Source organism: Gracilinanus agilis, chromosome 2 (genome assembly GCF_016433145.1).
Source record: "Gracilinanus agilis isolate LMUSP501 chromosome 2, AgileGrace, whole genome shotgun sequence".
NCBI classification, from domain to species: Eukaryota; Metazoa; Chordata; class Mammalia; order Didelphimorphia; family Didelphidae; genus Gracilinanus; species Gracilinanus agilis.
The window spans coordinates 463,125,375-463,141,136 of NC_058131.1; the positions used below are offsets into that span (position 1 = coordinate 463,125,375).

At 37.7% G+C, this 15,762-nt stretch overlaps 1 protein-coding gene across 1 annotated transcript in view; it reads right to left on the bottom strand.

The window, feature by feature from the left end:
* SYNE2 (spectrin repeat containing nuclear envelope protein 2) overlaps positions 1-15,762 on the bottom strand; it is a 419,774-nt gene that overhangs the window by 4,124 nt on the left and 399,888 nt on the right. The window contains exons 110-117 of the mRNA XM_044664857.1: positions 14,759-14,953; positions 13,182-13,464; positions 12,511-12,579; positions 11,460-11,599; positions 8,975-9,086; positions 6,041-6,252; positions 3,766-3,966; positions 2,023-2,157 (exon numbers count right to left, since the gene is read on the bottom strand). Of these exons, the coding sequence (XP_044520792.1) occupies positions 2,023-2,157; positions 3,766-3,966; positions 6,041-6,252; positions 8,975-9,086; positions 11,460-11,599; positions 12,511-12,579; positions 13,182-13,464; positions 14,759-14,953 (1,347 nt within the window). The remainder of the gene's footprint in view (positions 1-2,022; positions 2,158-3,765; positions 3,967-6,040; positions 6,253-8,974; positions 9,087-11,459; positions 11,600-12,510; positions 12,580-13,181; positions 13,465-14,758; positions 14,954-15,762) is intronic.

Here is a 15,762-nt window from a genome sequence, read left to right on the forward strand (position 1 = left end):
AATAATGTAAAGTGAATAAAAAAAGTAGAACCAGGAAAATGGGGTTAGATGTGTGGAAATGTGAGAAAGATTGAATGGAAAAAAAACTTTCTAATAGGAATTTGGAGGGAAGATCTGCTAGGGTTAAAAAAAAATCATAGAACCATATTATTTCCCAAAATAGTGCTATCAAAAAAAATACTTCAAATCATTTTAAGTATAACCTATTGGTACTCTAATGACTTGAATATCACTCATAAAATGTTTGAACTGAATTAATATACTAATTTTGGTTTCATGTCACACACATGCATGTGCTTGGGCATAATATAAATATTGAACTTTTGAGTTTTTCTTTTTTAAAAAACTCTTACTTTCTGTCTTAGTAATAACTTTAAAACAGAAGGGACAGGGGCTAGGCAAACGTAGTTAATATGAATTGCTCAGAGTCACACAGCTAGGAGGTGTCTGAATCCAGATTTGAACCCGGGTCTTTCCGACTCCAGATCTGGCATTCTGTGTCACTGTGCCACCTAGCTGTCCCCTCTTCTAAATTTCTTAAACATTCTTCCCTCAAGCAAATAAGTAGGCAAGCAATTTTTCTATCTGGCTGCTTTAGAATGTCATTTCCTCAAGCAGTAGGAGCCATTTTATTTTTGGTACTTTTTACCCTAAAGAGTCTTATATAAAATTATATAAAGCTCAGAGATAGTAAATGGAGATCTTGAAATAGGACATAAATGTAACACATTCAAGATAGAAGAGAATCCATAGAGCTGCTTTGACTGCAAGAATAATTGCTTAGTTTCATGGAGAAGATTCAAAAATAGTAAGCCATCTCAAAAAAAATTCAAGTTTAAAATGTCACCGTGGGCCTTCTTGATTGCAACTGAAAAGTATAAGTGAAAGACTTCATTCTCAGTCTTTTGTTAGTGAATTATTCAGAGGCCAAGAGAGTTTTTGGGAACCAGCTTTCTGACAGAGTGATGATGCAAATTAAAGCCGAAGGCTGCTTGGCTGGAAAGCCAGAGGGAAAACTGTACAGTCCGTCTCTGTCTTCAGGAACTGGTCCATCTAGTCCTGATCTCAAGCTCCTAAGCCACAATGACACCAACCTCAAATTTGCTGCTGAATTAGCAATATCTGAAAGAAACACAAACTGAAATCCTGTTTCTATTCAAATCACCTTCCTAACATCTTGGTGCCTTTTACATAGTAGGCAATTAATATACATTTCCTGAATTGGGACACTGATCAGAGGGTTAAAACAAGTGATGCGTGTGTTTTGAGTGATGAGCAGGAAAACCTATAAAATACGCATCTATTATTCCTCTGCTTCTAAGCATCTGGGGGGTTAGAACAGGGACATTCATCTAGCTCTGTTAGTCTTATTATAGCCTATCAGACTCTTTTAGGAATGAAGGACAAGTCAGTAGTCTAGAGAAAAGAGCATTGTACCATAAAGTGATGATCTTAGGGCAACCCAGAGCCTGCTGGGAGAGTCTGGAAAGCAGCCCAGTCTTTTCATGTGAGGACCCCTTAAGCAACAATAACTAAATACGAATAATTTCTGCTTTACTGCCACGGTTTTTGGCAGACTACCCAGAACCAGGCTAATGATCAGATCTCGAAGCAGAAAACGCACTGTTAGCTTTTCTGCCAAATTTTAAATGCCCCATGATAAGGAAATGGTTCAATGTACATTCATGTCACAGAATACTACAAAGTAGACTAATAAGCATGAAGAATACAAAGAAATCTGAAAATACTTTAAAGAAATAATATAAAGTGAGTGAAAAAAAGTAGAACCAGGAGAATGAGGGTTAGATACATGGAAAAGTGAGAGAGACTGAATGGAAAAAAAAAAATCCTGGCAGGGGTTTAGAGGGAGGGTCTGCTAGAAAAAAGTCTTAGTGTACTTTATATGTTGAAATTTAATAATGACAAATGTAAATAATTACTATTAAATTTAGTAATTTAATATTTCACTGTTAGGTTGTTAATTTCAAAAAGAAAAAATAAAAGAAAGAAAAAAAAGGGTACCATCAACTCTTTCTGGCACTCCAGGATGGTATGGGGATCTGCATTTGAATCCGTGACTTGGGTTTGGACCTTACATCTTCGATTTTCTGCACTTGCTAGCCACAATAGGAGGGATTGACTCAACTGATGAAAGTCCTAGGAGTAAAAAACAAACAAACAGGTGAATAAATCCCTTTTCATTGCAACTGAAAACAAAGCAGACAGACTGGTAGAGAATGAAGGGCTTAATAAATCTTGGCACATGAATGTAAGGAAATATTGCTGCTATATATAAATTAAAATCCAGTGGGAATTGATATCTTATATTATATTATTTTAATATGCATTTATTCCTATCAGTCATTCTCATAGTAGTTAAAAGCAGGACTATATTACACAAAAAAACAGGATCTCCACAAATAGTCATTCTGGCCTTTGGCTTGAAAACTTTCCATGCCAATTTCATTGTTGGCTTTTAGGAAAATTTGCCTTATAGCATCATGCTGAAATTGGTTTCTTTGTAACGTTTATCTCTGGGGTCAAAAAGAACAAGTCTAATCCTTAGTATAAGTCTTTCAAATATCTGAAATCATCTTTCCACCTACAATTGAATTTCATCGTCTTAGATCTGGCTAATATTCTGGACCAAGGAATTCTTTGGTGATCCTGGCCTCTGTCTTCCAGAGCATTAGCTGTCCCTTGCAAACACAATTGCAAATTTGATTAGCAATGCCATCTATACCTTTACTCCAGTTATTTTAAAAAATTAAATAGGATAAGGCCAAGCATAGTTCTTTAAGGTTCACTACTGAAGAACTCCTGCAAAGTTGTCACTGAACCCATAACAACTCAGTCTGACGATTCTACCAGTTCCAAATCTATTTAATTATATTATTGTCTTGGGCTACATCTCTTCATCTTTTCCACCAGAAGGATGTGAGATACTTTATTGACTTTTTAAATTGTCTTTTGCAATTAAAAAAGAAAAAGACAAATTCAAATCAAATGGCCCAGCCCAGAAAGCAAGAAAAGCAAAGTGGTAGGGATGGGGAGAAGAAAAGCAAGGAGGTGAGGAGAATTGGCTCTGAGAATAATAGTATTCTCAACTTTAAAAGCCTAATATTTCCAATTAAAGTGTGATAGTGACTACTGAATTCTCCAATGGGAAGAAAAAACAAAGCTCCCAACTAGTAAACAAATTGTCCATGTGGGTTAAAAAAAAAAAATCTGGTCAATGTGGCCATAGTTGCAGATCTGCCAGCTGTGGTTATGAAACCTAACAGATTATCTAATCTAGCCTACTCATATGACAACTGAGAAAAGATATTCAAAAGGCTTCAAGTGACTTGTCCATGGCTATGCAACTAGTAAACAGGAAAGCTGAGATCTGAGTGCAGGTCTCCACCCTTTTAATTCAGGGTTCTTTCTGGTACCTTAATGGCAATGCTCTGGTCCGTGGAAATTAAGTCAGGTGGAAATTATTAAATTAACCCACTGGGAAAATGAGGGCATTGAACCCTCCCCCTTGGGCTGGGTGAAGTCCCCAGTTCGTTTAGAATCTGGCCATGATTTTGTTGGGGATTCCCGGAGCACATCATGGATCCAAACACACTAAGCCCACTGCCTTTACCTTGAGCTCCTCAACTGCTAAAATGCTTTAAAAAACCTGCTCAATACACAGCCTTCTTGTAAGCCATGCACTTGTGTGAGAAAACGTAACCACCACACAGGAGGTACTGGGGACCTCACAGATGGTCAGTGTACCTGGCATTGCATGAGGGAATGCTGCAAGCTTTCTCTCCAGCTGTCCAACAAATGATTTGCCTTTTCCCAGAGCAAATTCAGCTGCCGGAGTCTGTTCTGGAGTTCTTTTGATTCAGTATTATCTGGTTGCTGGAATTTCTTGCTGCTCAAGTTGATGGAGACCACTAATGCCTTGTAATTATCAAAGGCTTTTAGTATATCCTAACAGTGGAAAGGTGAGAAGGAGTAAAGAAATGAACAGTTTAGGGCCCTGTGGGAAAAAATAGGTGCTGGTGCTCTCTTTGAAAGTTATTAGGAAAGCGATCTGCCAAATCCCTCACCCCCACCCGGATATAGACAGAAATGGGCACTACCAGCTCCCTCAGGACTGGCTAAAAACAGTCAGGTGATGGGCAAGCCTGGAGAAGTCACTGAAGTGGGCAGGGATCTCCAGCCAGTGGGAGCTCACATGTAAATGAGGCTCTCCAAGGCCTTAAGGGGAGTTAGTAATAATAGATCAAGCTGACCTCTAGCTATGCTTCCCCCTGAGATGCCCTTAAGGAACTTTTCCAAACAGATATAGTGTTACAGACAAACTTAACCATTTATTAAAGACCTGAGCAAAATTCTCCCCTCAGTTCATGTAAATGGGTAACTCCAATATTTTAACTATATATGACATTTTTTACTAGATCTATGAAATATTCTTTCTTATATATGACATTTTTACTAAACATGACTCTCACCAATTTACTTCATGTAAATAGGGAACTTCACTACTTAACCACATAAAAAACCATTTTTTTACTTGACCTATAACATCCTCTCACTTCTTATAAATAGAGAACTCCATTACTTAACCAGGCAAAAAGTCATTTTTGTTAGACTTATGCTCCATATAAATAGGATACTCCATTATTTAACCATACAATTCTATGAGACCTATGGGATATTATCATGTCATGTAGAAAACGCCAGTCCTCACTATATTGGGTCTGTATTCCAAAGAGATGAAAAAAAAAAATGGGAAAGGACCTGTTTGTACAAAAACATTTGTTGCTGCTCTTTTTGTGGTACCAAAGAATTAGAAAGAAAGGGATGCCCCTCAGTTGAGGAATGGCTGAACAAATTGTGGTATACGATGGTGATGGAATACTATTGTGCTATAAGGAGTGAACTGGATTATTTCAGAAAGAGCTGGAAAGACCTACATGAACTGATGCAGAATGAAAAAAGCAGAACCAGGAGAACATTATACACAGTAACTGCAGTTTTGTGGAATGATCAAATGTGATAGACTTAGCTACTAATAGCAATACAATGATCCTGGACAATTCTGAGGACTTATGAAAAAGAATGCTATCCACCTCCAGAGAAAGAACTATTGGAGTAGAAATGCAGATGAAAACGTATGATTTATAACTTGTTTATATGGGTTTATGATTTGGTATTTTGGTTCTATAAGATTATTTGCTTACAAAAATGAATATTATGGAAATATGTTTTGTGTGATAATATAAGTATTACCCAGACTGAATTGCTTGTCAGCTCTAGGAGTGGGGAGAGAAAAGAAGGGAGGGAGATCATATGACTTTGGAATACATATGTGGAAATTTGTTATTAACATAAAATTTTTAATAAAGAGAAAACAACTCCTCATCCATAAATTCACATTAAATTATGGAAAATTAGATCCAATCATTTAGAGCTAGAAGGGACCTTGGGTTTGAATCCAGCTCTGCTGTTTACTACATGTATGTCCTTGGGCAATTTACTTCTTCTCAGAACCATAGTAACTTCACCTTTCAAATGAGAGGGCTAGAATTGAATACCTCCCTGGTCTCCTCAGCTGTAAATCTAAGACTGAACAATAGAATATAAGTGAACTGACCTCACAATAGCTTCTAAAAAATCTTGCCTTTTTAATACTGTCAAACTGTTGAATCGAAAATGCCTATAAGTGATATCAAACACATATGGAATATTAATAAAATTATTAATGTAGCAAAATGAGTACTAGAATTAGGACTTGTTAGGATGCCTGGGGCTCAAATCCCATTTGAGATACTTATTTGCTCATTTGTAAAATGGGTATAATCCTTGTGACATCTATCTCACAAAGCTGTTATTGTGGAGGAAAGTACCCTTGGAAACTTGAAAGGGCTGTGGAAACGTGAGCTATTATTATTATTTGCTAGAGAGGAGTGGTCAAAAAAATAAATATGCATTGTCCATGTTCATACCCCAGAAGCAAAACAAATTCTGATCACTCTTCCCTTCAACCTAGCTAACTTACTTTTAATTTCTTCACTCTGAGTTCTGTTTCCTGGATGTCAGTGGCAGGCTTTGCCATCTCTAAGTCTTCCAGCTCAGCTTCAGTTCCTTTCAGCCAAAGGGTGACATCATTGATATCTGAGTCCAGCTGCTGCCACTGCTGCAGGTTGTGCTTTGTTCTAAGTTTATTGCGAAGATCTTGGGCTTGAATGAGCTCCCAACTGTCAAAGACCCCTGAAATGACAGGTAAGCCAGCAAAATGCATAAAGAGCAAACAAAACATGCATCAGACCTAGATGATGTGACTCTTATAGTCATCATGATCTTGAGTCTGATTCTGTGCCCCATCCATTAGGGCCTGGGCATTATAATCTAGGTGAAACTACGTTTTTAAAGGGGTAGAAATTTGATAGAAACTTTCCTTCCTTCCTTCCTTCCTTCCTTCCTTGCCTTCCTTGCCTTCCTTGCCTTCCTTGCCTTCCTCCCTCCCTCCCCTTACTTTCTGTCTTAGAATCAATACTGACTACTGGTTCTAAGGCAGACAATGGTGAGGGCTAGGCAACTGGTGTTAAGTGACTTGCCTAAGGTCACACAGCTAGGAAATGTCTGAAGCCAGATTTGAACCCAGGAACTCCTTTCTTCAAGCCTGGCTCTCTATCTACTTGAGCCACTTAGCTGTCTCTATATCATTTTTAAATGAATGAGTGAATTCCCATCATTATCTCCATAAGTAAAGCCCATACATTATCTTGTCTTTGACTATTTCAGTAACCTCCTAACTTGTCTCCTTGAGATTCTCCTTTCTTCCTGTCTCCAAATCAGTCTTCAAATAAATTACGCCTGAAAGGAACCCCACTCCACCCCAAACAAGTTTAGAGGTCCCTTGAAATCTATCTTTGGACCTTAGGTTAAGTACTTCTTTACAGAGGAATATTGCACAGATTGAATCTACAGTAGGCCAACTGGATTCAGGAGATGAGAGAAAACGAAGGAAAAATGATGTTTTTTTCAGTGTTCTCAGCATGCTAGTACTGTGGCCAGAAATAATAAGCTGAGGAAGAAGAACAGGTTTTAAAGAGAATTATGGTCAAAAAGTCTTTCATTTAATGTTCTGCCTAGTATTGGTAAACACTTAAATAGCATTATCAGTAACTTTTAAAGAAAACCCAAAGATAGAAACAGTCATTGAGAGATAGAGGGATTATGGAAAGGCTAAATACACTGTCATAACCATTCTGAAGAGTGATATGGAATTATTTGTATTTAATTAAAAATTAATTTTATTAAATTTTAAATTTAAATTTTAAATTTAAATTTAAAAATTGATTTAAAAATAAAAATTATTAAATATTTTAAGTGCCTCAAATATAGATATATATTTTGCCAGAGTCTACTGCTAACCATATGCCCCAGAGAACTCAAAGGAAAAGGTCCTATACACATAAAAAATATTAATCACATTATACTGTGTTGACAAAGAACAAGAAACAAAGCAGGTGCCCATTGCTTACAGAATAAATAGCTAAACATATACTCTTTGAAAGTAAGGGCTGCTTTTACCTTTTTCCCGTAAGCTTAGCACAGTGCCTGGCATATAGTAGGCAGTTTATTAATGTCTGTTCATTGAATGGTAAACAAATTGTGGTACAAGAATGGAATACTAGATTTTGTGGCTGCCTAGTTATTTTCAGTTGTATTACTCATGACCCCATTTGGGATTTACTTGGCAAAGACTGGTTTGCCATTTCCTTCTCCAGTTTATGTGACAGATGAGTAAACTGAGGCAAAAAGCATTAAGTGACTTGTCCAGCAAATGTCTGAGACTGGATTTGAACTTAGAAAGAGGAGTCTTCCTGATTCTAAGCCCAGTGCTCAATTCACTATGACACCTAGTGTAAGGGGGAAAAGGGTTTTTTGAGAGAGCAAAGGATTCCCTTTTACACTAGCTGCCCTTTATTAATACTATACCATAAAAATTACGATTATGAATAACTGAAAGAAAAGTAGATTTACAGAAACTGATACAATGAAGTTAGTAAAATCAGGAAAAACATAATGGCTACAGCAATGTAAATAGAAAGAACAATAAAACCAAATTGAGCCTTGTGTAATTATACTGACCAAGCTGGACCTCAGAAAAGAACATTCAACCTTCTTGCTCTTCACTTGAGACATGGGGGAAATATTGCAGACACAGGCAGATGTGTTGGTTCTACCCATTGGCTTTGTTGAATTTTTTCTTTTTTAAATTTTTGTTTAAATGGAAGCCAGAGTGGGGATAGGAATTCTGGGTGAGACTATCCCTGTACCTTTGCAGGGATTCCATGCTTTGCATCTCCACACAACAGGCATAAGCAGAAATGACTGATTTTTGCTCGTCCATCTTAAAATTGATGCTAAGACATAAAGTAAGGGTTTAAAAAAAGGGAGGGGGCAGCTGGGTAGCTCGGTGGATTTTAGAGCCAGGCCTAGAGACGGGAGGTCCTAGGTTCAAATCTGACCTCAGGCACTTCCCAGCTGTGTGACCCTGGGCAAGTCACTTAACCCCCATTGCCTAGCCCTTACCACTCTTTTGCCTTGGAGCCAACTCCAAGCCGGAAGGTAAGGGTTTAAAAAAAAAAAAAAAGGGAGGGAGGGGGCAGCTAGGTAGTAATGTGGATAGAGCTCTAAGCCTGGAGACAGGAAGACCTGGGTTCAAATCTGGCCTCAGACAACTTCTTAGCTGTGACCCTGGAAAAGTCTTAAACCCAACCATCTGCTGCCTAGCTCTTATTGATCATCTGTCTTCGAATTAAGACAAGACAAAAAAAAAAAAAGAATTAAGACAGAAGGCTTTAAAAAAAAAAAAAAGAAAAAATGACTGATGTAACAATACCATCAATAATGACAGCAATAGACAGCAAAAATAAGACAAACAAAAAGGTAAAAGAACAGTATAGATCTGGTTCAGCTGTACCTGCTTGTTGTTCTGTCTCTGTAAGACCTTTCTGCTCACCAGCATTCAGCATCCTGGACCCTTCTCTCCCATCGTCCACACCATCAATGCCAGGAGGTATAAGCTGTTTAACCTAGAATGATTTAATATTTTTAATTTAATATCTAATTTTAATAAGTTACTACCCACAAATGATCTCTTGAAGAGTAATTAATACACATCAATGGATTAGAAATTATTGAGCCCTTTTCTCTCGAGAACAGCTTTCTTATACATAATACAGATGCATTTATTCACATGTAGCATTGCATTGGTTTATGTGCAAGCAGAGCTAATGGTAGAAGTAAAGCCTTGGCGTTTATATGTAGGTAAAGCAGGAAGCGGATGAGAGGATGCTTGATGCAATAAAATGGTCGATTTCTTTGGCATGCTTCCTAACTTTCTTCATAAATGTACCATGCAAAAATTAAAAAAAGGTTGAAAACGATCATTGTGCTTACCAGCTTATTATTGTGTTAGCACTTTTACATTTTCACAGTGTTTTACAATTTTTTTTTAGTTATCCCTCCCAGTCACTCTGTAGAGGTGGATGGCATTATTATCACCGGGAATTAGAAACATACAGAGTACAAATCAGTTTCCCAGTATCACTCATTACTAAATGTTTATTTTCATTGCACATACTGATTTTTTTTCTGCTATCACAGAGCCGATCAGGCCATTTCTAAATTTAATGTGCTTTTTAGGCTTTATCAGGCTAGGATCTACATGGCCTTTTTGTGCAGGCCTAAAGAAAAGTCATAAGAGTTTGATTTCTTTGGATTGCTCTTTAGACAAGGTGACAGATAAAAGTTCTTTTAGAATGGCAATTAAAGGACTCAGCTCTTGAGACTGGCTGATGTAGCCACACACTGAATTGCCCACAGAAGCCAGAGCACAGAGATAATTTGTCTTTAAGCAAAAGGCTCTAATCTATCCCAAGGGTTAGATAAGGATACATTTCTCCATATAGTCATTTCTTGATGGCTACTTATGAGGGAATCTTAACCCTGAGGTCTAGTAACTTAAAAAAAAAAAGATATTAACTGTGTTTCAATATAATTGGTTTCCTTTGCAATATTAGGTAGTTTATTTTAAGCATTTAATAACATGATTTGAAAAGGGCTCCATAGGCTCCACCTGACTGCCAAGGGGTTCCATGATGCAAAAATGCAATTGATGGGGTAATAAAAGAAGTGTCATTATATTAGGAAGAATGGTCCTTGACTATACAGCAGGAATAAGCTCAGTTTGACTGAGTACATTGAAACTGTTCATTAATCCAACAAAGATGGAAGTTTGGGGACTAGGGAGGCAAATATGTTGATTGCTTTGAGTTCCCTAATGAGAAACTCCCCAAAAAGAAACAGTGGAATGGAATATTTTCAAAGTCACCAACTCTCAATTCAATAAAACTTTCAGCACCATAAAGTGTGTTTCTTCCTGACAACCTTAGAAAGTAGAGTAGGTAAGTGAAAGTAATGCTACTCCCATTTATAGATGTGGAAATAGAGCCTTGAAGGAATCAGGTTACTTCCTCAGATGCCTAATAAGTATGGGTACGGCGCCAGAATTTGAAACCTTGTCTTGGATCTTATGGCTGGATCCCCCAAATAATTGCTCCTAATTCTCCTGTGCTACCTCCCCCTATTCCCTGTTGTCTGCTCAAAGGACATAGACTCAATTTAATATTAACCCAAGAAAGAGGTAATTAATAATATAAATCCAAATTTTCTAAGGTCTTTGGGGTTCATATAGTGTTTTGAATTCTCCCTATTTCAGTTCCTTCCATTGACCTGGATAAAGGAGATATATTAGTTGTACTTAATTATTATTTTCTAAAGCCCTTATTGATTGGGGTTTAGCATTAATTTTAAGACAGAAGAGCAGTAAGGGCAAGGCAGTTGAGGTTAAGTAACTTCACCAGGGTCACGCTGGTAGGAAGTGTCTAATTAGATTTGAAGCCAGGTCTTCCAGACTCCATGCCTGGTATCCACTCTGCTACTTGGCTGCCTCTCTATTTATAATTATTATATTTTATTATTTTATATATAATATAATAATATATAATGTTCAATATTAATAATTATTGCATATTATATAATAAATATTAATAATAAATCTAATAATGATGTATAATCTAATATAATAATATAAATTATTATAATTTTCTGGGCCAGGTAGATTTTTAGTAGGTCAACACAATGTGAAGGAGAAGACCAATAACTCAGGTTTGAGGCACAAGCAGACTGGTTAGAATAACTGTTCTTTGGCCACAGATTGTGCTCCTAACCCAGATGTTTGCTTCTGGCTCTAAAGTTGACTGGGCTTGATGTGGGTAATGGCACACACAGCATAAACCACCCAATGAAGGACAACCTATCATTACTAACGCCACTGCAAACAACCATCGTCATTTTTATTGCTATCCCTACTCTAGAGCTAGAGAAGCAAAGAAGAGACTTACATATTCTGGCTTATATGGGGTGCTTGTTTCTGGGGTGATCGGCAGCACGTTCCTCTCAACTTCGGTTTGTTTGTAGTGATGCTTTGGATGGGTAGGGCTGCCTGGAGTATGCCATGAATGGGCTTCAGAAATGGATTTACCTGAAACAAATAGGAGTGATATATTCCCTTCTGTCCCACTGCAGATGTGACAATATTAAAATTACACCAAAAAAAAAAAAAGGCATTGTGAGTAACATGACATCAAGTTATGGCATAAAATGAGTTCTGCAGCTTTCCTTGCAAAGCATGCATGTTTGCAAAAGGTCAGTAGTGTCCCACATATGGGAATGAGATGAGTCATGCAGCTGTGGCACATTATTTTCACGGGATGTTGTCAGGATGGGACGGAACATAAAATTTGCTGCTGCTGAGGCTGGGGTGGTCTCCAGTCGTGCTATGAGCCTGCAATGACGGTTGAACTAAAGTGATGGATGTATGTGTGGTCTTTCAAGTGGCAAAGGAGCAATGAATGCCAAACTCTAGCTGGAGATACCATAAAGGCGCTGGTGCATACTGCAGACCTAGTAGGGGACATCACAACTTTCACTGTCAAAGAGAAGTAGTGTTGCTTATGTTTAAGTCAATTTTAGCACCTTCTACCCAACTCCAAATCTTTTCCCCAGGAGATCACCGTAAGCAAGAAAATAGTTTTAAACCAAACCACCATGGGGAAAAAAAAAAAAAAAGCTTAGACTTCAGATCGCTAGGATGAAGTAAAGGAAACCCCCTCCACCTGCCCCTGGAAGTTAAAGTCTGATTGGCACAGATCCATGGCGTGAAATATGCATGGTATTGAACTTCATTCTGGTTTTTTTTCCCCCTAAGATTTTCTAATGTGCATGAGTAGATGTGAGTAGTACTGCAGCATAAATACACCATGACCCAAGGACATGATGTCAACAAAAAGGCAAGAAGTCAGACATGACATGTGATAGAAGTTTAGGAACGGAACATAGCGTGCGCCACAGGAATGTTGCCATGTTGAGACACATGCATTGGCAGAGGCCTACCAGAAGATGCTTTCAAAGTTTTTGTGGTCATTTTAAGATATGCCTCAGGATTTTCAGTGATTTCTACATCTGAAAAAGAACAATGTCATTTTCCTCACTGGATAAAACACTCAGGTTGACTATTTAAAATAGCAGAACTGTTGGTAGTTGAGAGGTGAAAGCCATCATTTCTGTACTTTTATTAAAGGATATTTTTTTTTAAAAGTCAGTGTTAAAGCCAACTCTTGATTATCCATGGCAGTGGGGGAATTGGGTTGGGGCAAATAAATAAAACTGACTGAAAGCCCAAGAATCTTATTTCAGTCAAGAGTTTCAACTTCTTCCCTAAATACCAGTGAGCAAATGGGTTTCTGTTGTTGAGTGGAAATTGGAGACACTAATACTATAATGGATGGATTTGAGTTCTTACTTTTTAATTCCTTCCCCTACCATCCTCCAAAGTAGTGGGTAAAAAAAAAAAAAATCAAGGAAATAGCCATAACGTGGATGAGCAGAAAGGATTGAAGTGAAATGGTAAAAAAAGGCTAGATAATCCATAAATTATAAAATTAGCACCTAGATAATTAAAGAGTTGGCAATATCAGTTGGCTATCTTAAAAAAAGATCCAAACAAATCTCTTAAGTTCCAGGAACCCTAGGGGAAACCTCCTCTCAAGAACTATGGGCTTTACCTGACACAGCACTGTAATAGGGTCCTTCTTCATCATCTTCATGAGAGGAGGAACCTCCCACATCACCTGTGTGATCCCATTCAAGTGGAATCGAGTCCACACTGACAGGGGTCTCACAGCCTGACCGCTCATGACCCAGTGGAGGAGGCATAAGATGGCAAAGGGATTGAGGGGATGATGGTCCCTCATTCACCTCCTTTTTATGCCAAGAGTCAGTTTGTATTTCTCTTGAATCTTCCACATCTGTTTCATTTTCAGAGGCTTCTTTTTCATCTTCCAATCCCTAAAGAATAGACAATTTTAAAGATGAAATAAATCAGGTTGAAGAAGAATAACGGAGAGATGATTTCAACTTTTCAGCACAGAGTAAGAAGAAGGGGAGGATTTCCTGTTGTAGAATGCTATCACTCAAGTGTGATTGTAACCAGGAAGATTCTCATTGCAGTATTTATTTTATTATTTGAGTAATAAGCCCATTCTCTTTTAATTCTCTTGGCTATGTAACATAAAAGTTGAATCATAGAAGGGTAATGATAGAAAATGCCAGACTTGAAAACAGGTGGAATTGTAGGGTAATTTTGGTAGATACACTTACAGAGGGGCAAGGATTACTGTCCATAGATGCCTACTTTGGAATGAAATGAAAGTGCTCAATCATACTTTTAAGTGGTCATCATTAAATAATGCTTTTAGCACACCAAAATTAGATAGACACCTTTATGCAATGATTCATACTCAACTGCCTCTTGTAAAAAAGAAAAAAAAATGGATTAAAAAAATGATTGACTAAGAAGGGATTGAAGCTGTTTTTGCAAATTGATGTTCTTGGCTAAAAGCAGTCATTCCAAAAGACTGCAAAGCACCACGAAATGCTAAAAGTACACATACCAGCAATTAAGATAAATTAAATGACAAATATTTTCTGATTGTTTACTGGGGGTGAGATGAAAAAAAAATTATCATTAACTGATTCTGGGTATTTGTTTACATGTGCCCAGATTCAGGGACACAGTACAACTACACCAGTGGTTCCCAAACTTTTTTGGCCTACTGCCCCCTTTCCAGAAAAAATATTACTTAGCATCCCCTGGAAATTATGAAACTATTTATTGAACTCAGAATAGAATGTAATACCAAAAAAGTGTGGTCATCACCGCACCCCTGGATCGCTGCAGCACCCACCAGGGGGCGGTGGCACCCACTTTGGGAATCACTGAACTACACTCAAAGGATATAGTGTTTTGTTTAAACAACTATTAAATATCTTCTAAATGAAAGACAATAAAATTTCTATGGCACTGTACAAAAATATAGTGTTTTCCACAGACTTAACAAATGACACTTTTCCATCATTTGTCCATCAGAAAATAACTTTATACTTGGAGTGGAGTGGCGAAGGGCAGATCTTTGCAGAACTATAATAAAATAGAAACCAGAATTTCTCGCTCTATGTGGACTCCTAAACAGATTAATACTTCTAGAAGTCTATTTCCTATTCATGAAACTCCAAACAAACAAAACTGAGTGAATCTCATATCTGTTGTAGAAGGTGCATCCATTGGATGTGTTTCTCTTACTGGATTGTGAGAGGTCAACCGCCGATGAAATCGGGCCACTCGGCCAAACACTTCTTGGCAGTACCGGTGGAGTTCTTCTAACTCATCTTCAATCAATACAGCATCCATAGGTTCACTCTTCTGAATCAACTGCTCTCCAAATACAATTAACTGGTCAATCTTGTTGGTATTTAGTGTAATTTCCTGTTGGAAACCCTATTCAGAATATGAGAAAGAACTGCTTAAAATAGTTTCCAATGGAGACCTATGATGGACTTTTCTCCCTGAAGAAAGAATCAGACTTTTTCTTTAATTGTTACTGGTCTGTTCACTTACTTAATTAGGCCCATTGTTAAAAGTTTGCCATTTTCTGCTAAAATATGCCTTTTGGGGGCAACTAGGTGGCACAGTGGATAGTGTGCTAGGCCTAGAGTCAGGAGAACCTGGGATCAAATCTGGCCCCAGATACTTTCTAGTTGTGTAACTCTGGGCAAGTCACTTAACCCCAATTGCCTAGCCCATACCTTTCTGCCTTAGAGCTGTTATTAAGACAGAAAGTAAGGGTTTAAAAAAAATAAGACATGCCCCTTCATCAATGACTCCATGATTCCAGAGGGCTAAAGATGAAGAAAATAGCCTATCTTCTTCCTAAGGGGTGATGGATATAAGTAGATTGGGTCATATATTTTTGAATAAAGACTATTGTGGGGATTTGATTGATTAGACTAGGCATATCTATTATGAGAATTATATTTTCTTTTTTAATTGATTAATTGGAAGGGAAGGAGGGAAGAGATACTTGTAATTTTTTTTTTAATTTAAAGTAAAAGTTCTGGGGGCAGCTGGGTAGCTCAGTGGATTGAGAGCCAGGCCTGAAGATGGGAGGGCCTAGGTTCAAATCTGACCTCAGACACTTCCTAGCTATGTTACCCTGGGCAAGTCACTTGATCCCCATTGCCTAGCCCTTACCACTCTTCTGTCTTGGAGCCAATACTCCAAGACAGAAGGTAAGGGTTTAATTTAAA